General features: G+C 44.4%; 1 protein-coding gene across 1 annotated transcript; it reads left to right on the plus strand.

The window, feature by feature from the left end:
- The first annotated feature begins 83 nt into the window (after nucleotides 1-83).
- Nucleotides 84-27,873, plus strand: spred1 (sprouty related EVH1 domain containing 1). Its single transcript, XM_027274694.1, has 6 exons — nucleotides 84-671; nucleotides 12,265-12,535; nucleotides 17,252-17,420; nucleotides 20,946-20,992; nucleotides 26,412-26,567; nucleotides 26,685-27,873. The coding sequence occupies exons 1-6, from the start codon at nucleotides 640-642 to the stop codon at nucleotides 27,378-27,380; spliced, it is 1,371 nt and encodes a 456-aa protein (XP_027130495.1). The 5' UTR covers nucleotides 84-639; the 3' UTR covers nucleotides 27,381-27,873.

The following is a 27,873-nucleotide window of genomic DNA, read 5'->3' on the forward strand; positions in this document are numbered from 1 at the left end:
AAAAAAAAAAAAACCGCTGTGTGTGTGTGGGTGTGTGTGTTGCTGCTGGCTGTGTGTGTGTGTGTGTAGCGTTTTTTTTTTTTTTTTTTTTTTTTTTTTTCTCTCAAGTGTTGTCCTGGACCTGAAGTTGGCGAATGGATGCTCGACAGCCAGCCCCATAAATAACCTGCCAAACGGCTACTACAGTCTACATTTTTTTTGTTTGTTTTTTAAAAGGATCTATTCAATTTTTTTTGTGCAAAGCGAAAGGATCTGTGTGCGAAAGAAGAAGAAGAAGATGATGCCGATGGCCTATTTGTTGTGGTCGGATTTTACTTCCAGGGAGGATAAAATGAATCAACGGTTGTCATTCCTCCTCGCGATTTAACGTTAGTGTTCCAAGGCAGCGAGGCTAACGTCTGAGCTAGCTCCTATCTTCCCCCTCCTCCTCCTCCTCTTCCTCTGCTACCCTCTCTTTGGTACTCACAGGGACGCTTAAGTTAGGCATGCCCCATCGTATATCGTCTACTTATTATCCGAAATAGGTGGTAATTCATACATGTGAAAGGGGGACAAAATGGTGATATTTGTGGTATTTTCTCCCGCCGTCGCTGCGTCGTCGATGCTATTGCTAGGATTTGGATCCCCGTGAGGAAAAAAATGAGTGAAGATTCAACAAATCCAAACAACGAGTGAGTACTTTTTACTTTTATACATTTATTATTACCACACACACACACACACACAGCTGCCTATCTTACATATCTTTTTTTTAAAGGTGTTAACACACACTTTTTACTTTTAACAGCCTGGACATTTCCAACCAAAGCGACGCTGCTTGTTTTCATCATCTTACTTTTCTTTATATCAAAACCATAAGACTCATAATAGACCACATAACAGTGGTAGTGTATGGATTATAATGTGAGTTTATAGGAGGATAGTGTCTGGAAAGCAATAGCACAGGCCCATAGTAACAAAAATCTGTTTATATAATTCAGCTAACTAACATATATGCCGTGATAATCAGGCCATATTATATAAATATAATAGGTGTATTAATGCTTGCCTGCTTATAATTGATTGAACATGCTCAGGATGTTTATTATTGCTCTATAGATGAGGGGATGACTCGTCGTAGACATGCACCCATGTCATAATCAAGTCTATTTTTTTTATATATATATACACGTCTGTTCAGTCCACCATAAAGCAGAAATGTATTGACAGTCCAGATCTGTATGTATGTAACTGTTCGTCCGCCATGATTTTTTTTTCGGAACACAATCATCGATTTAAAATCGTGCACATCATGTTTGCATTTCACTCCAGCCTCTATCTATCTATCTCTCTCTGAGGGCGAAAAACCTTCAGCTTCGAGCCGATTGCGGCAATGTCAACGTTTGGTTGGGGGGGGAAAGGAGAAAAAAAAAAAGCATGAAGATGCCATTTTTTTTCTCAATCACACTCATTTACATATCACAATCTCCATTCATAAAAAAAAAAAAAAAAAGACGCTTAAAAAAAAAAAAGGCGTCACACGCACGCCCCAAAAACATCCACACGATCGGCTGGTTATCAGTCGTGAATCCGTACGCGTGTTTTTTGTTTTTTTGTTTTTCGTGCACGTCGCGCCCATTTTAAGTCTGATTTTTCGGTATTGTTTTAATGGGCTGATCCCTTGTGTGCGCTTGTTGACAGTCAGTGAGAAATATCTGCTTCGGGAGGTGCTGCGGTCACATGATCCCCTCCATTCATAAAGTACCTGCCTGCCCATTCACAGCCACTGTACACTGTTTCGCATTGCACCGACGATCACACAATGATCACATTTCCTGCATCTTAACTGTACAATGCATCGCACGTAAACGCCAGCGCTCGTCTTTATTAGTCGTTTTATTTGACATAAGCGACGAGGTTTTTTTTATTTTTATTTTTATTTTTTTTATTCAAGCGACGTTTTCTTCACTTTATCTCCGAGCTTTCTTCTTCCTTCTTTTTGATAATGTATTTGTCACAGAGGAAGTCATATGCTCCCTTTCAGCCATTTACAGTGTCATGGCTTAATGTTAGAAACACACCCATGTTCCCCCCACCCCCCACCCCTCATTCCTTCTATCTTTCTGATTTAATGCATGGAGGCTTTGTCCTTGAACTACACTTTTTTTATTTTTATGTAACATATGTCATGCAGTTCTTCTTCCTCACATCAAGCCACAGCAAATAGATTACAATTAAACCATTCACGCTCAGTCGACTGCATATTGTTTTATGGAAATCTTTGCTTTTTTTTTTTTTGCAATTAAGTCACAGTTTAGCTTCAAATGTGTCATAACCCGAGCATAGTTGATGCCGGTGAATCTGAAAGGAATGACAACCTGAATTTGCTGGGTCTCCCCTGCAATAACCTCAGGGACTCCTTTTTTTTTTTCGAGGCCCCCCCCCAGGTCCCACTTTGGGATCTACTGCCACAGGCTTACAGATCATCAGTGGTGTGTGCAAGCCTTTACAGTGCATGCTGGGTTTGTTCCACACTGCATGATGGCAGCAGCTAAGATGGCGAAGTGATCCAAACATTGTTGCTATGATTCCACCACCTTTCTGGCTGTTGTATGATTCATAGTAATGGAGTGAACAGAATACAGAGCGTTTGCTCGAGAGAGTCTTCTTTCTAATCTCTTTCTAATGACACAGCTATTCACAAAGAAAGTCTGATTTATTATTATTTTTTTAGCCTCAGGGATAATAATCAAAATGTTTTTCACAGTTGTGTTTCCTTTTTCTTTTTTTTTTTACATTGTGACATTACACTCTTTTCCATTGATAAGAAAAAATCAGTTCTTTGATGAGTCACTTGCTAAACCCTAAAAAAAAAAAAAAGAATACGTGGAAATTATTCTGGTTATTTTTAAACCGTATGCTTCCGTGTACGTGCGTAATTAAAGGAAAATGTGTGTAGCCTGCATTGTAAACATTTTTGATTTGAAAACCTCCCCCAAAAAAACGTGTGAAGAGATAGTCCTGAAGTGGTTTTGTCTGAATGATGGGTGGTAAGCCAAGTTGGTGTACACACAGCACACCCCTTTGGCTGAGAACATGTTCCTTGGCCTTGGTGCAAACTATGTTCACAAGGCCGAAATGACAAGAAGGCACATAAAGCCTTGTCACATTTTGGTTTTTGCGTCTGCGCCGGGGATGTGTGTTTGGGTGTTTTTCAAGAGTATGGCGTGATGTAAGGCTAATGTGATTTTTGCAGACAAGGACTATGGTCATGCTGGGAAAGAAGTGGGAGATTCATGAAAGTATGTGCACGAAGCTTGCCTAATGTCTCGTTTATCTGAAATATTTATCTCAACCGAGGCAGTAGTCGGTTGGAGTGCAAGATACCGACACCTTTTTATTTGCGTACTGTTGATACTCTTTTACATAGGCATGCAAATGGCTTGTTTTCTGCTGAACTCCTTCAGCCTGCACCCTAAAGAAATGACAATCCAACAGGTGATCGTGTCGATTTTAGGTTGTATAGGCTTTTGCTCAAAATAGCCAAATGAATCCCTCATCCATTTTTATCAGCGAAGGTCAGTTGCCTCGATATTCCACTGAGCAAGTATCATGGTACGGCTTCGTTGTTTTAGATTCCTGCAGTACTGTGGTATTGTCTGTTGCCAGTCAGGTGATCCTCTGTGATTCCTCTCTCTCTCTCTCTCTGTGTCCTCTTCCTATCTGCGTGATTGATTTGACAGCTCAGCGTTTTATCTGCCAATGTGGGTGTCGTGATCTTATCACCTGAGGGCTGTTTTGCACTCCCATTCCTGTTGCAGAGCTTTCCAAACACATTCCTCCTAAACAACCCCCATCATGTCCTGAAACGACAAAAGGGAGACAGCTACTTCAGCTGTTAGGGCTAGTGCTTTATGGCCTGGGTAATTGCCTATATCCTGTGGCCCTTATGTTAAGCTAAATAATTTCCTGGAGCCTTTTTTTTTTCTTTTTTATAGATAGTATTATTTGGGGTTATTGCCGGTTGTTGGATATGACCTCCCTGAAGTCAGCTTTACTAGCTGAACTAGTCTAATCGTACAGATGTATCTTACCTTTGACAAAGTCTGCTGAGCTGAACACATCTTTGGTTTTGCTTCTGTATTATTTTGGGGAAGTGTCGCTTGTGACCACAACGCCTTACAGAGACTAATGAAATGTGTTATTGGAACGAATATACATGAGGGTACCAGCATTATACCTAACTGGTTGTTAGGTATGTTAGGTGTACGTGTTAAGGTGTAGTAGAGATCGAAGAGTCTTTACATGACATCTCTCTCAGCTTTCACCTTATTTATTAGGTAACTGCAAGATCCTAAAAGTTATTTTGCATAAAGAAAATGTATGCTTGTTCTATTAGAAGTCGTCGTATTGTTTGTGTGATTAATGACAACGATCCTCTGTATAACCAGAGGGCTTGGACTGTCTTGTAACCGAGACAAGCCAACAAACTGAACAGGCCTTGTATAGTGGTGGACTGTTCCATTCCCATGGCCAGATTTAGGCCTGGATTCTGTGTATTTTAAACCCGAGCCACTTCCCTCTTATAATTTTCATTTCCTCTTCAAGTATTTTAGGAGCGAGCATAAACTGGCGTAAATGTCAGCGGTGTATTTAGAGCGTATTTCAAACTTATTTGTAAGACAAAGACCTGGTGTGGATGTATCCTGTGCATGTAGGCTGTGAAGTCAGCCTACACTAAAAAACTTTTTTTTTTTTTGCTTTATGTGCGTCTCCATCACAGCATCCAGATAGCAGGGCTTGTCTTTATTTCTTTGTCAGGACGTGCCTCTGATGTTCACAGACCATATCTCAATGCCTCTAAGAAGTGCTTTTAGCACTAAGTGTCTGAATTGTGGATATTGTTTTCAGTCGTGCTGCATGCGGGAGCATGAAGGCTGGGCCTTGTTGTGAGCTCTTCGCTGCAGCTGGGCTGAGATGGTTCTTTCCTGCGAGGCCACAGACATAAAAGGGCACAGATGTAAATCCTAAACCTTGTGTCTTTGATTGAGTTTCCAAACACTTTGAAAACAGGAAGGGGTTTCTGTGTGTGTGTGTGTGTGTGTGTGTGTGTGTGTGTGTGTGTGTGTGCGCACACACACACACACACACACACACTTTTGTGTTTATTTCTCTGGGAACATTTGGCATGTGTTTCTGGGAGCGATGGGCCTGGATCCTAGATGAGTGAACTTAAGCAAACATAGCTTTGTGTTATCAAATAGATTATTTAATGATTCGAGTTTGCAAATTGGATTAAAATTGGCCTGGAAGAACATATATATATATTTTTATCCGCTCAGTAACTTTTGATCAGATCTTGTCCTGTCTCATGGCTATATTTAGGATTTGAAACAGACTTTCATTGGTTGGTGGAAGTCTGTCTTGATTCCTCCATCTCTTTTAGAGGCAGAGATTCAACGTAGAGCCGCTTTAATGTGAATCTAATTGATTTTCAAGATGGACCATAGGTTGGTTTCTGGAGATGATGATGATGATAATGTTATGTTATTCCCAACAACAGGGCATGCTGTGATGGTTTACAACTTGTCATAGCAGTTTCTCTTTACATCCATGGGCCATCATCATGGTTTGGTGGTTTATCCTCCCCAAGTTGCTCCTGAAATACAGTATTGATGGTTTCTCCCACAGTTAGACGGCTGCCTCGTTCCCTCAGCTTCCCGTCTACCCCCCCCTTGGTCTCAGAGTAACTGACGAGTAGACGCTCAGATCCCTGGGGACTACTCTTACATCAAAGAAGACCAGAGACGCCGCAGCAGGCGAAATTTGTGGTTCCCCTGCTTTTTTTTTTTCTTCTTTTTTTTTTGTAATGGCAAGCGCAAGGTTTTAATTTTCCAAATGCTTGTGGTTCAAATTAAGATCATCTCAATATGTGGATTTGATTGATGTTTGAGAATAGTTTTTTGGCATTTGATACACATGTGGGATCCTTTTGATTTATAGTGCCACGGCGTAGCGGCACCTCGAACGTTGTTGTTGGGGTTGCAGGCCCAATCCAGTAATAGAGGGGTTGGTTAGAAAATCAATGTTAGAAACGATGTCTGAACGAACAGTTTTGACGTTTATTTGTTGGTTTAGGGTCTATCTTTAAACGTCGACTCTACGGGCTAATTTGACCCACTCACCGCTGCCTGTGACGGATGCTACCAGAAGTGAGTGCGATCAGTTCATCTGTTTGTAGGTGGCGTTTCTTTGAAAGGATGGTGGTGAATTTGAAGTGTAGCTTTGCTATGTGGTGCAGCAGCACAGTAGGCTTGTTCTGTTTTTTTTTCCTGAGTCAGTTGGTAGCTAAGCTGAATGTTCTTGTGAGGGAGATGACTCACCAGCAGCCTGAGGTGTTGAGAGGAGATAGGGCAAATTTCTCTTTCACTTCTCTTTCTATAGTCAACGTATTAGTTTTCACTGCAGCTAATGTAATAGGCTTGTGATGCTGGCTGCCTGTTGGTGTTTCTATAGGCATTGTCCCCTTTTTTTTTTTTTCTGTTTTATTAATGGCCGACATGCAGCCCCTTCAAAAGTGTCTTGTTCTGGCCTTGTGTCATAATTTGCACTGCATCCATGTTGGGTCATGTTGGTGTTTGTTTTGGGTATGTCTGTGCCCTTGAGTTTGCCACTGGTTATTTAGGGGATTTGAACCGTGGCTAATTGGCCGGCTAGTTTGCACCGTTCAGATTAGATGCACTGCTGGAATCGACGGTCGAGTCCCAGATTGCATGTTATTCATTTCTTCAATGAGGCGTGATCGCAGTGAAGGAAACGGCACCGCTTTATCCGCCTACAACTTTATCTCCAAGTTTGCCATTTGTTCCTCTTATGTTTTTGTCTTGGAGGGGAACATTTTGGTAAATTACAATTTTTCCAAATTCTTGAATGCGTTCAAATATTACATCATTTTCTGCTACATTATATCTGCAAGCCTTGGACTCACATTGATCTTTTGGCAAGCTGATCTACACCGCACATGCCCAAGAATTATTGCGTTTTAAGTCAGGTTAAAGCTGTTTAGAAGATGTAGAAGTAGGCTATTTTATCAGTGATAACAGCTGTTGGAGATATTTTGGTAAGCGTAGAGAATGAGTCACACGCAGAGTAGCTTTTCACACCATCTTCCATTGCCCCCTCTACTTTCCTAGTGATTGCTTTCAGAGGATAATCTATAGAATCGGATTGTGATAAGTAGCTTGTGTTTATTTTCCCAATGATATTTTAATGATTCCCCACCCCCCACCCACCCCTCGAAAGTCCTACAAAACCAAAGTGGCCTAGTGGAGCTTGACCGAGCTTGACAGCCTTCCTCCGGTTTTGATACAGGGGAGAGCTCGGGAGGAAAAGGGGCGATGGAAAAAAAAAAAAAAAAAAGAGGTGGTGGTGGTGGTGGGGACTTTTCTCCCCTTTTCTGATGCTAATGAAAGGAGGAATGGTTTTCCAGCTTTTAGCTTGCAGAGTGTGTCTCCCCTGCAGCATGCTCCGCTGCCTGGACATTGTGGGAGGACAAAACTCCAGGCTCGGGATCCAATAACGTGAAATTTCAGCAGAGAAGCGGCCATTGTGTAGAGAGAGGCAGCCGGGGAGGGGTTGGGTAGAAGGGGGAGACGGAGCGGAGGAAAGGGAGGGTGACTTGGCGAGCACCCAGGGCTCAGGCCACATCCTCTCTCTCTCTCTCTCTCTCTCTCTCTCTCTCTCTCTCTCTCTCTCTCTCTCTCTCTTCTCCTCATTCCCCTCTCTCCCCCCCGTCCTGTCTTTCTTTCAATGGTTAGATTCTCCCCCTCCCCTCCTCCCCTTACCATACCCCTGTCCTCGCCTCCCCTCCACCACTCCCCTCTGGGGTGGGAAGCCCAAGGCTGAGACAGGAGCAAAGCATGATGGCATGCTGGAGCCCAGTGAGCCATGGGCCGGAGCAGCAGACAAACGGCCACTTTGTCAACTTAGGAAATGGTTGTCCCAGGATCCCCCTTCTCCACCATACACTGGAGCAGCCGGCCTCGAGGCCCAGGCCTGGCTGGTCTGCATGTGCTCCTCCATCACGCTTTCCCTTCTCTTAAGTCATGCTGTCTTGTTTGCTCTTTGCTCTCACTTTAAACGAGGTTTAAAATAATAAGACGCTGCGGCGTTACTTCTTTTTTACTGCACGTGTCATATCGTATAAACGCATTACAGGCTTACACACGTCCCTTTTTTATGACTTAAAAAGGCCATATCCTAATGCAGGTGGGAGCTGTTTACTGTCACCTTGGTCCTCCCTGTTCCCATCCACAAGCCCCCCCCCCACATCATAGTCCTCTGTTACACTCTCACCCCTCCCTCTGTGTTCCTCTCCTGCTTTTGGTCGGAAATGAAGTCAGTCATCCAGCAGAATAACTTGGAATAATCTGGAATGGGGGGCTCCTTTCTCCTCTATCTCTCCCTCCCCCTTTCCCCTCCCCTCTTTCTCTCCCCCCCTCTCACTCTCTCTCGCAGGGCCCAGGCCAGCTGATCTGCTTCCGCTCTCAATTGTGTGTCCAGTCGACTGTGTGCTCCCAGCAAGGGGCGTGGAGGCCAGCCTTTGTCTCCACTATCCCACTCTGAACTGTGTGTGTGTGTGTGTGTGTGTGTGTGTGTGTGTGTGTTGCAGCAGGTTGCACTCAAATATCTTTTTGGACCACGTACTGTTTTTACCATAAGAAAGGAAAGATTTTTATATGAGGGAGAAGAAGAGGAGCGCATGAAACCTTTCTATTGCCCTGTTTTTAAAGATGTTCTTGAATGAATCTAGTCGACTTGTTTGTTGTTGGTTGAGTTTAGTTGTCGGTCTGCAGTTTAAGAAGTTGGAGATTTGATTTTGAGTAATGACCATTTAACGGCATAAATGATCTGTTATTATTTTCGGTGTTTGACATCGGGGTGTTATTCGTTAGATGCAAAAATGCACGTATACAGAGTCCACCAAACTTCCTCTTTGGGCCCAGCCCCCCTCCCTGTGAGTGTCATGGTTGCTGGCATGTGTGTGATGGTAGGTCTGAAGGGTCAGGCCCTGGTCATTGTGCCCTGGTCATGGCTGAGCGACACCACCGCCTGCCTTCTGTTCACCCCAGGGACCCCTGCCTGATTGACAGCCCCTCCTGCACCCATCACCCGCATCCTTTATTGGGGGCCATAGAGGGGTGTAACAGCAGCAGTATTTCCCTCTTTTACTGCCCGTTATACTGCTCAAAAATGCGTTTTTTTTATGCTGCGGCTCTCATGTAAGCTTAAGCGCTACTCATGTGGCGCTGTTATAAAGTGTAACTAGAAAGGGTGTTTCTGCGAGGTTGCAAGGGGGAAGTTGGTTGTGGCTGGGTTTTTTTTTTTTTGGTCAGTCTCCCACAACTAGTTACTGTTCAAGCTCGGGTGTAGCGTGTGAGAGAGGAAACTACGACTGTGATGCATTTAGTGTCTATTACTGTCCAGCCCAAGTTTCCATTATCATTTGATCATATGTATTTGATTGTCAGGATAGATAATTTGAAGCTGTCCTTGAAATTATGACAATATCATCTAAAAGACTACCAGTTTTGTCCACTTTTCTTTGACTGATGGGGCTTGCTGAGAATACAGACTGATTGGCAGCGTTGATGATGAACAGGCAGTAGTGTGCACAGCTCAACCAAATTTAGTATCACTGAAGGATTTGATAGTCATTCAGCCTGACCAAAGGATTGTTGGATGTATTGACTTGTTGGGAGTCATTGGAAGGTCAAACCAAAGTTAATAGATCAGTAATATTAGAAACATGTCTTTATGTAATGACAGCAGCATGGTGAATGGCAAACTTTGATTTTAAACAATAGTAGTAGCAGATGTAACTCAGAAGTATTATGTAAAAAATGTTTTGCCTTGTTTGGGGGCAGCAAGTTGTTCACACAGCATTGACATGACAGTTTACACATCCATCAGTTGTAGAGCAACATTAGCTTTCATTTGGAGTCACGTCTCTGGCCACCTGATGAACCAAAGTCCAACATTTGCTCTATTTTTGCTCTGTTTTTGGTCTCTACCAGCTACTTAGGGGAAATATCGGTTTCTTTTAAGTGGTTCCACATATTCAGCTAGTCTCTAACTGTGTTTGTATGCTCAGGTGCTGAGCAGGTAGCGTACAGAGCTCTTTTTTTCCCCTTTCTTCTTTTAGAGCCTTTAGGCTGAAAGCGAGGCTATTAGAGCAGTGAGAGTGAACCAAAACAGTAAATGTTGTGGATCAGACAGTTAAACAGTGAGCCGAAACCTGCTATGAACCTTCGTAAAACCGTCAGGGAGCTACAGATTCGAGTGATCATCCCTTTCACATTGTCATATTGTTTTCACGTTGTAATACGATTATTATTAAAATATCTGTTATAGAGACACAGTTAAATTGGTTTGAGTTAGTTGCTGGTGAGAGAAGAGGGTGGGATCGTACATTTGTCTTTAGTCTGGAACAGAAGAGTTATTACCGAATTGGCCTGAGTGAAGTGTGTGCAGTATTTATCGTGTTCATCAGTCTTTGGAGGAAACTTTGGTCAACTATTACCAGGTGCCAGCATATCAAGGCCTTCACACAAGGGAAGAAATGGCTTTAGATTTAATGCTCACTGGCTCTTAGATTAATTACTAACCAATAACCTGGGCACTGAGGTTTGCCAAGGGTGTGGAAGACAGGAGGCCAAAGGTTAGCCTTATTAAGCAGGCCAAGATTTAGAGAGGAGAGGCAATAAAGAGGGAAGACACAGCCATTCTTCTTTTAAAGCTAACTGTGGAATATATTCCATGCTGTCAGGGAGTGGCATTTCTCTCCCTTAATCATATTTTTCACTATCATAGAAGAAAGTCTTTACACAACACTTTGGACCCTGTGACCTCATCCTTATTGGTCAATCCAGACATTGGTCAGAGAGCAATGTTACAGGAAGACATCCGGCAGTCATATTCTTTTTTCTTTTTCTCGCTGTCAGCTCTGAGATCTTCCCCGGTCTTTAATATGTTACCAGGAGTTTTTGCAAAATGCTGCTCTCAGCACACCCTGACCTTTGTCATTTCCGGTGGCCCAGTGCAAGCCTGTGTTATCTAATCAGGGAAACATCTGACTCCATGTGAAGGGACAGAGGGCCAGAAGAGGTGGGGGAGGGAGAGACACATGTAACGAGGGACTAAAAGGAGTAGACTTATGATGTAGTTAATAGTATCAAAGTGTGCTGTGACACAGTCTGCTGATAAACCGGGACCAATGTAACAATATTTTGAGTTGTATTGTGGTAGAGGTGTTTCTTTTCTTAACAACAGAAGATTTGGATTATTACACTATATGGCAGTTTGTGGCTGTTTAACATTTAAATGGTGACATATGCGTTTATGTTGCTGTATGTCTGAAAAAAATCTGAAACTTTATAATTTTTTTTCACATACCGCCTCACGTCAGTGATCCGTTTACCTCTGATACATTGAATCGTTCATATCTCCCTTGCGTTTCACTCCTGATTGATCAGTAAGTTCTCCTTCAGTTACATAGATCATTTTATGTCTTAAATATAACCGTCTTACAGTGAAAGATTAATGAGACATGTAAGCAGTATGATTGCAAATAAGAAAGGATAGAGCATGATGTGAACCTGTCATGTGGTGTCGGCTTTGGCGTAAGCCTGAAGTTGGCCTCATGGTCAGTCACCCTCAGACTGAGGTTAAACATACACTGGCGGCTTCACACTTTAGAACTTGTAGCCAAGAGTCTGTTATGTCGGGCTCTAAAAACCAAAACATACATTTAATCCAGAGGTGAATCGTCTGCTTTGTTCGTTCGCTTCTATTTTTAGATCTGTTGCAGATTTTAAGCGAGCTTTGTGCTCGTTAATAACTTGTCACCACCCAGATTTTCCCATGGTTTCATTTGTTTTATTTAATCCTGGCATCAGTGTTTGTTCTAACCCTGAAAGTGTTGGATGAATGTGATGTAGACATTTTAGACACTCAGTGTGTTCCTCACTACACAGTCACCAACTATTCTGTTTAGGCTACGTGTCTTGTAGGTCTTGTTTGAGCTGTGTTGTGTTGGCTTATATTTCATGTGTACTTCTGATGATGTATTTGTAATCCAGGTCACCAGACCCGAAGGAAAAGATCATGATACGAAACTTTAAATGCTGATTACTGCTGATTATGTTCACTAAAAACATTGTTTTGTCTTTTGCTCTTTCCCGCTCTCCTTATTCCCTACACCCTCCTCGTCTTCCTCTTCCACAGTGACAGTTATGCGCGTGTGAGAGCAGTGGTCATGACTCGGGATGACTCCAGTGGTGGGTGGCTTCCCCTGGGGGGCGGAGGCCTTAGCTGTGTCACCGTCTATAAGGTCAGCCGGGCGGACGACAGCAGCAGCACCCACAGTGGAGGCAGCGGAGGAAGCAGCAGCAACCTCAGCCCGTGTAGTCCCAGTCCTAGTCCCAGCCCCAGCCCTAGTCCCAGCCCCACCGCTGTGGAGTTCCACATCAAGGGCGAGAGGCTCAAAGACAAATTGGTAAGGAAACCGCTACATCGTTTGAATGTTACGCTGCATCAATTCACATTAATACCGTACATGTAACTAGCATATTGATGTGTTTATTTTCTAGTCATTTCCTCTCTTTCATGCACGTTCAGGTGCACAAACCCAGAGATGGAGCTTAGATGAGATCACCATGAGCCCCCCTTTTTCCCAGACTCCCCTCTCTCTGTCTCACTCGCACACACTCACACACACAGGAAGTGGTTGTTTGGCTTTCCTCCATGGCGCAGGTATCTGAAAATAGGAGCGAACTGCGTGATGCTGTGATGCATGATGATATCATCAGGGAGAAGGGCAGATTACTCAGGAGAAAAGAATGTGGGATGAGGGATGTGGGAAATGCACAAAGAGTCTGGAAGGGACCCAAACGATGGAAAAGGGGCTGGAAAGTCGCGCTCAATCCGGTTTTCCATGAGAACACAAGCGTTTGCCCACCTTTTTACAAGCATGTCCTCTCTCTTGACGTGTGATGTAAAGACTGTACGTGTCTGTAAATTAAGCCAGGAAAATATGTTCCTGGTTATTCTAACGGTAAAATAAATTCCGGTTGCGTACGTGTGTAACACGCTTTATAGTTGTCAGGGGAAAATGGGCTTTTAGAGTAGCTAATATTTCTCTTTGTGACCTTTTTTAGTTAGACATGTGCCCTCACAAACCAACTATGTTTGAGATAAAGTGTGAAAGCCATTGAAAATGTATGTAGAATTATGATTTAAATCAAAAAGCATTGAATTATTATGCAATTAAATGTGTTGCTGGTTTTCCTTTCAAACTCTTTTCAGTCGCTGTATTGTGATATGGGTGCAGCTGGGTCTGTAGCTTCATGCTATGTTAGTGTTTTGCCATAAGCGATGGCCTGAGCCTTGGGTCTGTGAACCTTACAGAATCAAACAAATAATTACACACACATATTGTCAGTAGTTGCAGTGGAGCCAGCAGTATGGGGCTTCTTTCACTGATAGCAAAATGTCTAACATGGCAAGAAAAACCTCACATGCAGCACTCCGCTGTGACTTTTATAAGTGATGAGTATATGTAGCGTCTAAAGGGCTGTACATCAGCGTGAACAGCGTTTTTTGTAGATACAACATGCAGTGGAACATGTGGAGCTGACGCATTACTTAGTCTAATCACGAACATAATTTAACAGTTTGTCTAGTTATTAGTTTATTTTATTTTCAGGCACCATGTACAACATGTAGACGTACAAACTCGTAAAGTGTATGGGGCATGTTGTTTTCTCCGTGTCTGTAGGTTTAATCCTTATGGCTTTTGTCGTAGTTGCTGTAAAGCTCATGACCTTCTTGTCACACACTCATGCTATGTTGTAGATATAAAACAGATCCAGTAGATGCACTGGGATAATCCTGGTCTGTGGTAATGAGAATGTAAATCTGTGTGTGTGTGTGTGTGGGGGTGAGAGTGAGAAAGAGAGAACTGTCTGTCAGATGTCAGGAGACTGAGAAGGCCACCATGATGATCTGACATTAGAGGCTTGTTACAGCAGGGCGTCTAAATCACCTTTCTTCTTTGACTCAACACATTTTATGTGTGCTTTGTGTTTACCGCATGTTTGTGTTTTGTGCGTTGCTATCCAAGCGTGTGTGTGTGTGTGTGGCACAGGAAAGGGTGTGACGGGAATGCTGTTGTTCAGACAGGGTATAGACATGGCTCAGAGACCCCGGCAACTCTTCTGGGATGTGGTAAAACACCCCTATCACCGCCAGCGTCTACTCCCAGCCACCAGAACAAACACTCAGCCATATGTAGGTCTGTCGGGATGCCACCCAGTGTCGCGGTGTTGGCTTCAACCACAGTGCTACCGACAGTCTGAGGGCATCAGAAAGAGGAGAGGCAGTGGAGTGTCCATGAAAACAACAGCAACAGACAAAACCACATAAGAATATGTTATCCAGAGTCAGAAAAAAAAAACACATATCAGTACTTGTTACCACAGTGTTGTCTAAAACAGTAACGTCAGTGTTTTGATTTCAGAGGTAAATGAAAGACCATAATTATGTTGTATGAGTGATGTTGAAAACAGGAAAAAAGAGGCCTCGGGAAGAGCTTCTGAATGCTGTTCGGTTTGATTTGTTATGTCTAAAACTCTCTTGTTGTCTTAGGGGGGGGGTATAATTTCAGTGTTTTTAATTCAGCCAGAAATGGACAGAATAGAAAAGCACGATGACACCACCACCACCACTACCACCCATCAGCTCTGAAAGGAACCTGAGCTAGACGGAGAGAAAGCAGATCAGAGATGCAGTTATTTTGAAATCACAAAGGCACGATTTTTGGCTGGTAGAAATGAGGTGATCGGGGTGCATAAGAGATGAGATGAATCAGGGAAAGGGATGTGTGTAGTCAAAGAGCAGGAAACAGAGGTGGAGCCAGATAGACGGGAGACGGAAGAGGTGGAGGGGATCTGTCTATAAGCGCAGTGATGCGGCACAGAGTGTACTGGTGATGACTCAGCTGGCTCTCCATATAGCTACCAATCACTCTCCTCCTTGCCCCCCCACTCCTCCTCTTTCTCTCTCTCTCTCTCCCCCTCTCTCTTTCACTCTGATTCTCTGACTCTCTTTTAAAAACTACAGCTCTAATTGGCTGATGATTACTTACCGTACTGGCTATCGGATTATAACAAATCTCTGGCTTAGCTCTCACCTTGCTTCCTGTCATTTGTAGTCCGTGATGATTGATACAGCTGTGACTGTGCTGTAGTCCAGGCTTACTGTTAAACACATTGCCTCTGGGCAAGGGCCCTCTCGCTACAGTTGTTTGTTTCTACTGTTAAGCTTTGTCATGTGATTGTTTTGACTTATCCATGCTAGAAAAATATGGTTTCTTAGCTGCAAGTCTCAAAATGTATGTTAATTGCAGCTGATGCCTTTCAAAGTTGGTGCTTTTAATGCAGGCTTTCATGCTTGTATTTTGATATTTTTGATACACCAATTCACAGCAAATTACCTTTTAATGTCCTCAAAACAAATAATATTTTATTCTAGAATGACTCAGATTATATAATAACCTGTTATTACAAACGTATTTCTCGAAATGTCTTGAAATGATTATCAGATTGTAATTACAATTCTGATGGCAAAGGCTGCGTTCACAGATTACAGCCTCCTTTCTCCCACTTGGTTTCTTTCATGCATGTAAACGTAGCCTCTCTCCATCTTCCCTCATTTCCGCTCTCACGCTATCTCTTCACTACTCTCTGCACGTCTCACCTCCGTCTGTCTCCGCGTCCGTTCTTCTCCTTCTCTAACATCTCCAAGCCTCTATTCCATTTCCATCTCTCTCTCTCTCCTTTTTCTGTCAGGGTGGCTCCTCCTCCTCTCTTTTCTCTGAGCGCAGTGTGGAATGCGGTGTTAAGTATCGTCCTTCCATGCAACTGTGATACTTCCTCCTCTGTCGGCCTCGCTGTGCGCTCACCTTACCTGCTCCGGCTCCATTCAGTCTCGCCCTCCACAATCAGCCCCAGAGGCACAGCGGACCCACCCCATCCTACCCCCTTCCTTGCCACCCCCATACTCCTCACATCCATCGCCTCTCATCCACTGGTTCTGGGTAAACACACAGGTTTAACCTTTGCCCCCCTCCCCCACCTTTTTTGTGGGAAGGCATGTATGCAATCGTGACATGAGGACAGATACTGGGAGACACATCTTCCAAAAAAAAAAAAAAGATGTTGCGGTACACTTGCAACCGAGTGTTAAAAAAGCAACTTTCGCTCAGACGTTCAGAATGAAATGTAGACCTGTGTGCACCCTCTCTGACACACATATCACATGTCATCAACCTCTCACACAGCTGCCACGTATCAGCCTCTTAAAGTGCGTGTGTTGACTGTTGTCCAGATCGACGGCGAGCCATGCCATCTGCTTTCAGTTGTCGAGTATTGGTTTGTGACCGTTATCCCCCCCCCCCCGATGCGAAGATGTGCAGCGTAGAACTTGGGTCATTGAGCTTTTCATCACACCGGCTCCTGCGCTCACGCATTCTCTTGCGCTGATCGCCATGCGCACGCTCACACATTCACACCCCATTAAGCCACCTCTCGTGCACGTCGGTAAAAAAACCTCAAAGACTGTAATGGCCGTCTCTCATTTCATTTAATCTGCCTAGAGGAAGGCCGGGAGGCGGCCCAGTAGCCCTGATTAATAATAGGCTTTGGAAACACAGTCTCTCTCTGCCACACACTTGGGCTGCCTGGCTCCAAAACATAGTCAACCCCCCCTCCTCTTTTTTTTCTCTGCCACCACCACTGCTTTCCAACTTTATCATCATCTGTAATGAAAACCCCACCATTTAGAATGTGTTTTACAAATTATCCAAAGAACTATGTGAAATTATTGGGTTTAGGATTATTTTTTTCCCCCCCGTTTTCTATTTTTGAAACTTGTGTAGTTCCAGATGCAGGCCTCCGCGCTCAGCCTCTTTCCCTCTATCCCCTTACTCATGTTGCTGTGGAATGATTGAATGTGACACATTTAAACAGCTTAGGGTGAGGAGTAAGATGATGGATTTACATGTGTGTTTCCCAGTGAGTTTCGCCTTCAAACCTTTTTAAATGAAGCAGTTTCCAGTCTGCATATAATCAACTTTAGCTCGACCAAATGTAACTTCAACGTCGTTGTGAGCTATTGTAAAACTCTTCCCGTGTGTGTGTGTGTTTGTTGTCAGGTGGTTCTGGAGTGTGTCCTGCAAAAAGATGTAGTATACAACAAGGTCACCCCCATCTTCCACCACTGGAGGATCAACGACAAGAAGTTCGGACTGACTTTCCAGAGCCCAGCTGACGCCCGTGCATTTGACCGGGGCATACGTCGGGCCATTGAGGACATCAACCAAGGTGGGTGTGAGTGTGTTGGCTGGTAGTTAAGGGTGCCTGCATGTGCGTGTGTGTTTTTTCAAGTTTGTTTGAGGTTGCTAGAGGTTGCACTATACTGTATGTGTTGGCAGCCATCCAATCCGTGTAAAATAATATGGGTGTATGTGAATGAACATGGCACGCATTCTGAGTCTACAGCCTGTATTCTTTCCTGTTTGTCATTGGCTTTGTAATGGTTGACCTAGCATCTGTTCTAGGAGAGATGCACAGCGTTGATTAGCGTTGATGACTCCACCCCCACTGCTACCTGCTCACTCACCCAAGAATTAACCCTCTTGCGTTATCTTATCAGCGCCAGCTGCCCAGATAAACTCCGCTTCCTGTAGAGACTGGCAGGGCAACGCCGTGCCCAGACAGTGGGTGATGCAGGATGAGGGAAGGAGGGTTGGTACGAAAGATAGGGGGGGGGCAAGAGTTAGAAGGGGTAGCAACCTGAGATTGGGGCAGAGCTTTACTCAGGCGAAACTTGACCAGGTTGGGCTTTTGTGCGGCCCAGACTTGTATGAAGACTGGCTAGTCTAGTCTAAAACAAAAAGGTAGGGTTTGGTCTGTCTGCGCTCAGTGTGGCATCCATACATCTTTTTAAGCTAAACTAGATATTAAACTTGGGTGGAGTTGAGTCTCGGGAGTTTAGTTAGCAGCTTTGGGTCCTGATAAGCATTATTTTTTAGTACTGTGCCAGAGGTTGCAAAGTCATCCAATTAGCAGGAGAATTGCCAGCTCAGCAATCTGCCACCCAGCCCCGTGTTACACAAGAGGCTGGCTGGCTGGCTGGGAAGCTATAATCTCCTTTACTCTCTAGACCTGGAAACCCTGGGGAGCATAGAGGAGGTACAGCAGAACATATCGTAAAAGGCTTATCACCGCTAGGCATCAGTCGCTTCTTGCCCACAAGCGTTTATCTGAGATTTGCACTTCCTGGGCACAAGTCCACACATAGTCGAGGTAAAAGGTAATCATGGGCAACAGCTGCAGTGCTGGCTTTGCAAATAGCTCCCTGCCTGTGAATTTTAGTTGAAGATGGAGAACAAAGGGTCATGGATTATGACAATATATAATAATATATTATACACATATCAGGGTTGCTTGGTTGGTGTGAAAACTAGTTGGCTTAGGCTGTTTTACTGAATAATAGAAACTTAAAACTGGAAAACTGAATTGACAGCAAACATTTTCAGTTCATTCATTCATCACTTTTATGCTAAAACGCCCAAGGTTTGCTACTCCTAGCTCCTCAAATATTAATATTTGCTGTTTTTTTAGTTGCTGTGTTTGTTGGAGTCTCCTTGGGTTTGGGAAAACTGTGTTTTTCTGACATTTCATAGAGCGGACAATTAACAGAGAAAATAATCTGAAGATTAATCAATAGTGAAAATAATAGTTGGTTACAGCCCGAGTTCTCATAAATGGGATGCTTTGGGAAGAAGGTTGAACATTTCTGATGAGCTGGTATGCAGTGTTGATGAATCACACCTCACCCAGAGGCTGTACAGTTTCTGTCTGCTAGTAAACGCTTCAACTCTTTCCTGTCAATGTCAGCTACAGCAGGTGATGGTGAGTTCCATCTCCCCAGTGCCTCCACTCTTTCTCTCTCTCTCTCTCTCTCTCTGTCTCTGTCTCTCTTTCCCCCGCTGTCCTCTCCTGCCTCTGCTCTCCTTTCTCTCCTGGCATCTTCTGTATTCTGCCAGTGTTGTGTAATGCCTCTCTTCAGCTCAGGCAGGCAGGTTCCTCTGTATTCCTGTTGCATCGTTCTGCTGCTGGACTGCTGCGTGAATGTGTGTGGGGAGAGAAGAGGCAGCGAGAGAGAGAGAGAGAATATGTTTTAGCCATGTGTATTTGTGTGTGTGCGTGTGCGTGTGTTTGTGTGTGTGTATATATCAGTCTTGCAGTGCTCTGTTGCCATGGCAACGCCGGGCACATGGCTCAGGCAGCTTCGCGGCCCAGCACTGCCAGAGTCGTGCTGCAGGAAGCCTCTTTCTCTCTGTAGTGGAGAAATGCACACACACACACACACACACACACCTTTTCTCCATGTGATTCAGACAGACGGAATGATGGACTGACTGGGACTAACACAATCCCAGTGAATTCTTCTGGCCTCTCCGTGGCAGAGAGACGGCACTACCGTGTATTGCTGTATTCCCTTCCTCAATACAGACTGACTGACTGACTGACTGATGCCTCAGTGCTTCAAACAAGGCCTCAGTGATCCTAATTAAGTGAACCTAAGTTTTAAAAAGAACCTCTTGATGCCCCAGGTACAAACAGTTTCCCCTTCATCCCGATGGAAATGGTTTCATTCTTGTTTTCTGCAGCATTGCCAGGACCATAGCCCCAGACTAATTTTTCTCTTCTGTTAAGTTTCTTGAACAGTGTTTTCTTTTGTCATGGGTATTCTGGCTTCTGCTGCTGCTTGGAAAAAAGTGCTACCTTTGTTTTCATTAGACATACACGAGTACTGCATGTACATCACAATACTAGTCTGAATATTAGTACTTGTAAGATAATAATTTCAGTAAATATTACCTCATTTTAATCATGCAACTGGAAGTGCACATATACAACGGCGCACATTGAACTCTCACAATGGAGTGTGGCGATTCCACTTTGTTGAACATAATTAAAATGAACAGTAAAATCTGATACGGTATATTCAGTCGAACTTGTAGGTACTCTTTTCATCAATGACAATAATGCTACGATGGACACAAAAAAATGTCACCCTGCTTTAGTAGAAAAAGTGTTTAACAAAACAGCACTTTGTGTTAAAATATCAGTAACATTAGTGTCCTTCCTCGGGTTACACCATCCACAGTTTCATTCTCTGTGGTAATGAAAAGCTGTAACACGGTCGGCCTGATAACTGAAACATAAGCTCTGACTCCAGCATCAGCAGACGAGGTGTTTTGGATGCGGAAATGGCACATGGCGTTTTAGCAGGGGTCGGGGTTACATTATTCTAGACATGCATATTTCATTAACTTCTGTGTGCCCCACTGACACAAAGCAGCTTTCATTTCCCTATTAAGCTACAGTCAAGAGGAAAGCAGAAGTCTTGTCCTATTCTGGCCTGACAAGAATCAGCGATGTAAATCCGTTGGCACAGACACGCTTTGCAGGGCAGATGTCACCCACTGAGAGTGGAAGGGTTTACACACAATTTAAATTATACATAATCTTAGAAATGTAGCTACTGTTTAAAAAAATATTACAAGGAAGTCCAGGAGTTTGCTATGCGATCACGATTCTGCGCCCTCTAGTGGTAGAGTTCCAAAAACTTGTATTTGTCAATGAAATTTAGAGTTCTGTGTGTGTGTGTTTGTTTTAATGTCATAGACAAGAACGATACATAGATTGTGTTGTTAGAACTTTATATATCAACACTTATTAAACCATAACAATGCCTGTATTAGTTTGAGACTATGAAATGATCAAGTCAAGCCTCTAATTTTTTCCCCGTCTGGGTTCTTTTCTTCTCTCTTCCAGGTTGTCGGTCGTTTGGGGAAGGTGATACTCCCGAAGATGGACTAACGGTGAGTTAGACTGAGAGTTTCTGGCTAAGAGTTTTAGTATGAACATAATGTGTGCGTGCAGACGACTACATGTTTGTTTTTATGACTTTGAGGAGTTTAGTTTTCTGTGTGTTTTTTTTTTTTGTGCGTGTGTGTTAGGCCAAAAACTAAAATTAGGTGTCTTTGTGTCAAGGAGTAGGAAAATCCATGATTTATAATGTTCGCCTAGTGTAGGGTTGTTTTTTCACTTAGATTCATCACTCAGCTCCCCCTCTCTATTAAATAGAAGGCAGGTCATAGCTAGAACCTGAGCCATATGTTTGAGCCGTGATGTGTCCCACCCAGGCGCTGACACCTGCCTTTGTTTTCCAACAGTTGTTCTTGGAGATTTACAGGTGTTTAACCAGTGCCAGCCAGACCCTGAGGTGAAGCTGGGTGTTGGCCAGCGAATGTGCTAGAGCAGGCTTTAGCTGTCTCTATCAATCTGACTTGGTAGCTGTCATTCTTGTTACAATTGATGCCGATGAAATAACTGTTGCCTCGGGAGCTGATTGTTCAAAGGCAGCACGGTGTAAACGCTCTCTGATTTCAATGTTCTCTCAACTGAATGTGTTCCTTCATGAGCTGGGCCTCTTTTTGTTGACAGGTTGAGAACTGTTAAGGTGCGTTACGTTAAGAATTGCATTTATCTGCCCTATTCCTGACATGTGGCGCTCTATTGACTGCTGACACGTGTGGTTAAGAATGCTGTGTGCTCTTAAGCAGAGAAAGGCAGTAGGTATACAGTTCAAGTCCAACACACCCATGTTGATTTGTTTTAGATATCAGGCCTGTTACAGGAACGTGAAGTCACCTGTTCTACTTCTGATTGCAAAGTAGGTGAAAAGACACCTTTGTTGGAGGAATGGCATTTCTTGTAGTGCAAGCTTACACTGAGTGACAAGAAGTCATGCCATTAGTGCTACCTTTGTGATACTTGTAACTAATGACTGTTGACACTGTGTCAGAGAGGTGTTGATTCAAGTCTGGTCATTTTTTACGCTGTAGTTTGTGGTACAGCTTCAAAACAGACGAAAAAGAATTGAGTCAGCACACAAATAACTAAAATGGTAGCCTCAATGTGTATCACAGCGCCCTTGTATAGCATTGCATGGTGTTTTGTAGTTGCTGCTGACTCTGAAAGTTTTATCTTTGACACCACACTGTACTTCATATGACTGAGGTTTAGGCTGTAAGTTCACTGCACTTGTCAGAGGCCTGTCATCACCTCTGACCCCCGCCTGGTATCTTAACATCTTGCGCTGTAGGACGGACCGGAGGAGCAGCGAAGGAGGGCGAGCTTACGTTCCTGTTCCTGTGGCAAAGTTCCTCTTTAAGGAATCAGCCTGAACATACAGGAAATCCAATGGCACCACTGTTGCTAGGCAGCAGGGGGTGGAGGGGATGGGAGGGGAGTGGGGAAGGGGAGGGGGTTGAGGGTGATGTGCAGCGGGGGTAGAAGTGGGGGTGTTCACAAGGTTCAGTGAGTGAGCCACCGAGGGTGTCACCATGGTGATTTGGCATCCGAATGTTGCGGTCGAAGACCTGGGCTACAGAGAAAGAGAAGTGAACCAGTGGCAAGAGCTACAGCCAGAGAAACTAGCACATACCAGCACACAACAAGGTGCGATATTGGCCGTGTTGCTTTATACTTCGCCATGAAGTCGCACCAGTGTTCGCACAGATAAACCTTTAGGTTTGTGTTATCGACTGGCCTCGGTTTAGACGAAGGAGATGGGTTCTAAGTAGCCATGACCTTGTTGAGAAACCAGACACCAGAGTCTCGTCAGCATGGGAGGTCACCATCAAGCCTCGTTTAGTTCCTTGATTAGATTCAGACATCTCTTGGTCTTTACTGGAATTCATTCTTGCCTTGCATTGCTACAAGCGTTGGTGTGTGTGTGTGTGTGTGTGTGTGTGTGTGTGTGTGTGTGTGTGTGTGTGTGTGTGTGTGTGTCAATGTACATGCGTTCAAGACGGTCTTCTCCACCCACATCCTGCCCACTGAGGCTCAGCACCCACTTGTATGCCCTTCACAAGCTTTACCACATTCTTCCTCTCACTGAGAAGCACACACACACACACACACATATATACTATATGCACATGCAACATATTTTACCCATATAAAAAAAAACGTGGTTACACAATAACCCTACTCAGCTGTGATGACCCACTGCCAGGAGTTATGCCATACCACCCCAGTGCTTCCTCTAGTACAAAGTAAAATGTGTTTCTTTTTCTTTTTTCTCCTCCAAATGCCACAGGAAAACATCCCCATCTAATTTAGCTCTGGCAGGAAGTTTTCTCTTATCAGTTTAGTACACAGAGGTTTTGTTGGCCAGTTGACTTTTTTTTTTTTTTTTTTTTTTTTTACAGTCGCACTCACAGACCAGCAGAGACTTTCAGACTGGTTTGGTGTGTCTCAATCATGCTCCATAAAGCAGCCAGGATCCAGGACAGACAGAGAGAGAGAGAGAGAACAGTTTAAAGGAATACTTTGACATTATTTGGTAAATGTTGCTGAGAGTTTAAAAAGAAGATTTACATCGCTTCTTGTATGTGTAAAAGCTAGCTACAGCTGGTTAGTTTAGCGGTAAGATAACCAAATTCAAATGTAAGAAAATCTGCAAAGTGTGAGCCTAATTAACATGTTATATCACTTTGTTTTAATTAGTACAAAAATGTTTCGGTTTTATGGAGGGAGGTAGGTGTGGGAATTATTTTTTTTGGCCGGGCGAGGCGACCGTCACTTTTTACACTTCAGTTTTTGGACATCTTAAACAAAATGTAATGTGTTGATTAGTGAGCTGTAGAGGTGTTTTTTTATGTTACCTTTACAGAGCCAGGCTGGCTGTTATGTTTATTCTAAGCTAAGCTAAGCAGCTGTTAGCTGTAGCTTGATATCAACCCTTCAGACACAGGGAAAGCATTGATCTTCTTATGTAACCCTCAGCAACAGAAGTGTATTTCCCAAAAATGTCAAACCATTTGTTTACAGGGATACGTGGGGAGTAGCCTGGAACTTGGCTGTACTTCTTTTTGTTTTAAAGTTAACAAGACACAGAGATGAGCGCTAGTCATGATTTGCCTCGTTTAAGCCGAGCCCTATTTCCCCGAGTGTGAGAAACACATGTAAACAGACATAAACCATTCGGTGTTTGTGATGACACGTTCGAACATGCACATCGTCTTCCTCTTCTGCATTGTTTTTCTCCCCGTCGAACGCAGACGTCCAGCGTGTTCTCCTTGTTTTAAGTATGTGTGCTGATCCCCCAGCCTTCCCTGTCCTGAGCCCCTGTGCCTTTGAGGGCGGAAGTGCATGGATCCCTGATGTTGGTCCGGAGCCAGGTTGCCCTTGGCTCCCACCACCTCCATCCTTCGTCTCCTCTCCTCTCCTCTTCTCTCCTCTCCTCTCGTCCCTCACCCAGCCTCATCTCTAGGGTCAGCTCAGCTCCAGATTGGCCCCCACGCATGCCTTTGAATGGTGGGGCTTAGGCAAGCGCTTTAAAAGGAAGCCCAAGTCTGTTTCCCATTTCACCCCCCACCACCCCTACCCCAAACCCACCCCCTCGCTCCTTTCTTTCTTTCTCTCACATACACACACAGCTGTCATCTGGCTTTTTAAGTTCTGTGCTGCATTTCTCCAGCTGGAGCTGGTTTATGACATTCCCTCAGCAGACTCTTTGGCCTCTCGCTCTCTTTCTCTCTCTGACACACACACACACACACACACGCACACGCACACGAATACAACACAGTCATTTTTTCCTGTTCTGTTCTTTCTCTTCTCTCCCTCCACTGTCTCCTATTCCTCACATTCCCCTGCAGACTCTCTGGATGTGTGTTACACCACTTGGTATGTTTGGAGGCAAAGAAGGAGCACGCATACACACACACCATGTGTTAGCAGTCTGGGTGTTGAGGTGGAGGGGGGGGAGCAAGCGGAGGAGAGAGAGAGAGGGAAAAAAGAAAGAGAAAGAGAGGGAAAAAAAGAAGTCAAAGGAAGCATCTCTTAGCAACCACAGGACAGTAATTACTGTAGCAGCAGCTGGGAGCAAACCAGATTTCCGCTGTGCGTTAAAGCACTGGCGTGGGCTACTTTACACACGGCACTGACTAACCAGAGCCAGCAGCCTCCTCCACACGCAGAGAGAGCGAGAGAAAGCGAGATAGAGAGAGAGAGAGAGAGAGAAAGCGAGATAGAGAGAGAGAGAGGGAGAGGGTGGGAGAAGAAGAGAGGAGGACTAACCCTGCCTTGATGAGGTCGGGGTGTGTGTGGGAAAAGAGGGACAGCTAGCCAGTGTGTACAAGGCTGGAATATGGTTGGATCGAACTTGTACGTGTGAAGATGCCTCGGCGCGTGTCCATGTTTGTGTATTTCTGAGCGGAGACAGATAATAACCTTGAAGACATTTTTTTTTATTTTGCAGCTTTTATTTGAATGATATTCAGCAGGGCTGCATTGAGAAAGACGGCACAATAAATTCAATTTCGAGAATTCAGTCTAAGTCTAATCCTGCGTACTTTCATGTAACCTGCTGTTTGGTGCTGGAAGTTCCACAGCCCGGTTGCGCTGAAATAATGCTGGACATGAAATATCATCACACGGCTCTCGATGTAATAACTGACTATCCTCCCCCATCTCTCATCACCTCTGCACGCATGATTCATGAATAGCCATCACTTTTGATTTTGTTGCCATGAGTACTAAAGTATTGGACTGTTTCTATCGGATCTATATCTATTTAGTCAGTGTTTAGAAATACAATTTTGCTGTGTTTTTTTATATTTTAGAACGTGTGGCATTCACAGAGGTGTTATTTATAGACATCTCATACTGATTGATGTCAACACTTAGCTTCCCTCTCGTAATTACGAGACTGTTTGGCCTGAGGTGGAAGGAATACTCGTACAGTTCCCAACATTTCTCTCATTATTTTCGCTTTTTTCAATAGTTTTTCTTTTCTTTTCTTTTTTTTTTCGTGTTTGTAGATTTTGCATCAGTCAAAATGTTTGTGGGAACACATGCAAGGCTGATGGGAACTCTGAGTTCTTAACAGAAGGGGCCTTGAGTCATCACCACACAGCACAGTCATTTGGCCAAACGTGGGCGCAGGATGCCCCCTGGTGGTTACAAGTGGAACACACACACACACACACACACACACAGGCAGCCTACACACCCTGAGTCAAAACAGTTGTGGTCATGAAAACTGAATTGATCGACCATTAGAGCTTGTGACAGTAACATAGAACGTGAGATTGATGCCAAATAATCTCTGAATCATGTAAACACACAGTGTTTTTTTTTTTAAGCGCGTCCCACTGAAAGGAAATAGAAGATGTGATAGTGAGTTACCTGTCGAACTTGACCTGACTGCCTTCTGTATTTCTCCAGGTGTGTGATGAGCCTCCTTCTATCTGTACACCAATGAAAGAGCCCTTCTCTCCCCTGAACAACGTCGTCTCCACCGAGCCATTCAGGGGCTGCTATGTCCGCGCCCAACCCTTCGACGAGTTCCCCTCCAGCAACCGCCGCTACCTGCCTCCACAGGTCAGCCTCTCCACCAATCACACCCCCTAAAAAGTTACCATCTGATTGTTTTGAAAATGTTGAAATCTGTCTTTGTTGGAAGTATTTCTTATGTTCTCTGTTTCCCTTCTTTCGAAGGTCTCCTTTAAGTCAACTCGTCATGTCAGTTTTCACATGGACGAAGAGGAGATTGTTCGCATCAACCCACGCAAAGATGTGCTCATCCGCGGCTATGAGGACTACCGCCACCCTGTTATGTGGAAACAGGAGGCTGACCGCGAGGACCTGGACTACCCAACCGCCTTCCACAAACTGGACAGTAAGAAGTGCGAGTACCTCTTCCCCGAAGGCCCCGGTGGGGACTCCCACTCTGGCCCTGGTATGGGCATTGGACCAGGTATGGGGTTGGGTCTGGGAAAGGACACAGCAATCAAGACTCAGCCCTCGCCCCTGTTGAAGAAGAAAGGCCGGCGGCGGCGAGAGGACGGCGAGCGTTCGCGCTGCATCTACTGTCGGGAAATGTTCAACCACGAAGACAACTGGCGGGGGCAGTGTCAAGACGCCCCCGACCCGATCAAGCAGTGCATCTACAAAGTCAGCTGCATGCTGTGCGCCGAGAGCATGCTGTACCACTGCATGTCCGACTCCGAGGGCGACTTCTCGGACCCCTGCTCATGTGACACATCTGACGAGCAGTTCTGTCTGCGCTGGCTGGCCCTGGTGGCGCTCTCCTTCATTGCGCCCTGCATGTGCTGCTACCTGCCTCTGCGCGCCTGCCACCACTGTGGCGAGGCCTGCCGCTGTTGTGGGGGCAAGCACAAGGCCGCGGGGTGACCTGAGGACGGACTCTGGGACACCCTCAAAGCTAGCTAACACAGGAAGTGAATAAAAGCGGAAAATTAAAAGCCGGCATCCTTTTTTCATTCCCTCTCAGACGGGGTGATATGTTGTTGATCCCCAGCTCTGAGGGCTTTTGGAGATTTCAGTTTGTGTTTGTCGCCGACAAGCAGCAGTGGAGGACAAACCATATGCTTTGTGGGGGCTCTGAGCATCAAGCTAAGTTCAGGAGCTTAATCTGAGGAGGAGAGGAGGCATCAAGATTAATAGACTTGGAGATGTTACTAAACACACCTGTACACACACATACACACACACACGCAAATACAACTCTCTCTCTCTCTTACTCTCTCTCTCTCTCTCTCACATTCATGCATTGACAAAGCCAGGCCACAAACGTCAGAACTCGACTACAAGTAACGTGTAACTTTATGAAGGAAAATTTGTCTTTTTGTACAGAGAGCGACAACTTGATGACGAAAAAAAAAAA

The sequence above is a fragment of the Larimichthys crocea genome, chromosome XXIV (assembly GCF_000972845.2).
Source record: "Larimichthys crocea isolate SSNF chromosome XXIV, L_crocea_2.0, whole genome shotgun sequence".
NCBI classification, from domain to species: Eukaryota; Metazoa; Chordata; class Actinopteri; family Sciaenidae; genus Larimichthys; species Larimichthys crocea.

Coding starts and splice junctions, on each gene's coding strand:
- spred1 (XM_027274694.1), top strand. CDS start 640: ATGAGTGAAGATTCAACAAATCCAAACAACGA. Junction 672..12,264: donor TCAACAAATCCAAACAACGA/GTGAGTACTTTT, acceptor CCTCTTCCACAG/TGACAGTTATGCGCGTGTGA. Junction 26,568..26,684: donor GCCGCTACCTGCCTCCACAG/GTCAGCCTCTCC, acceptor CTTCTTTCGAAG/GTCTCCTTTAAGTCAACTCG.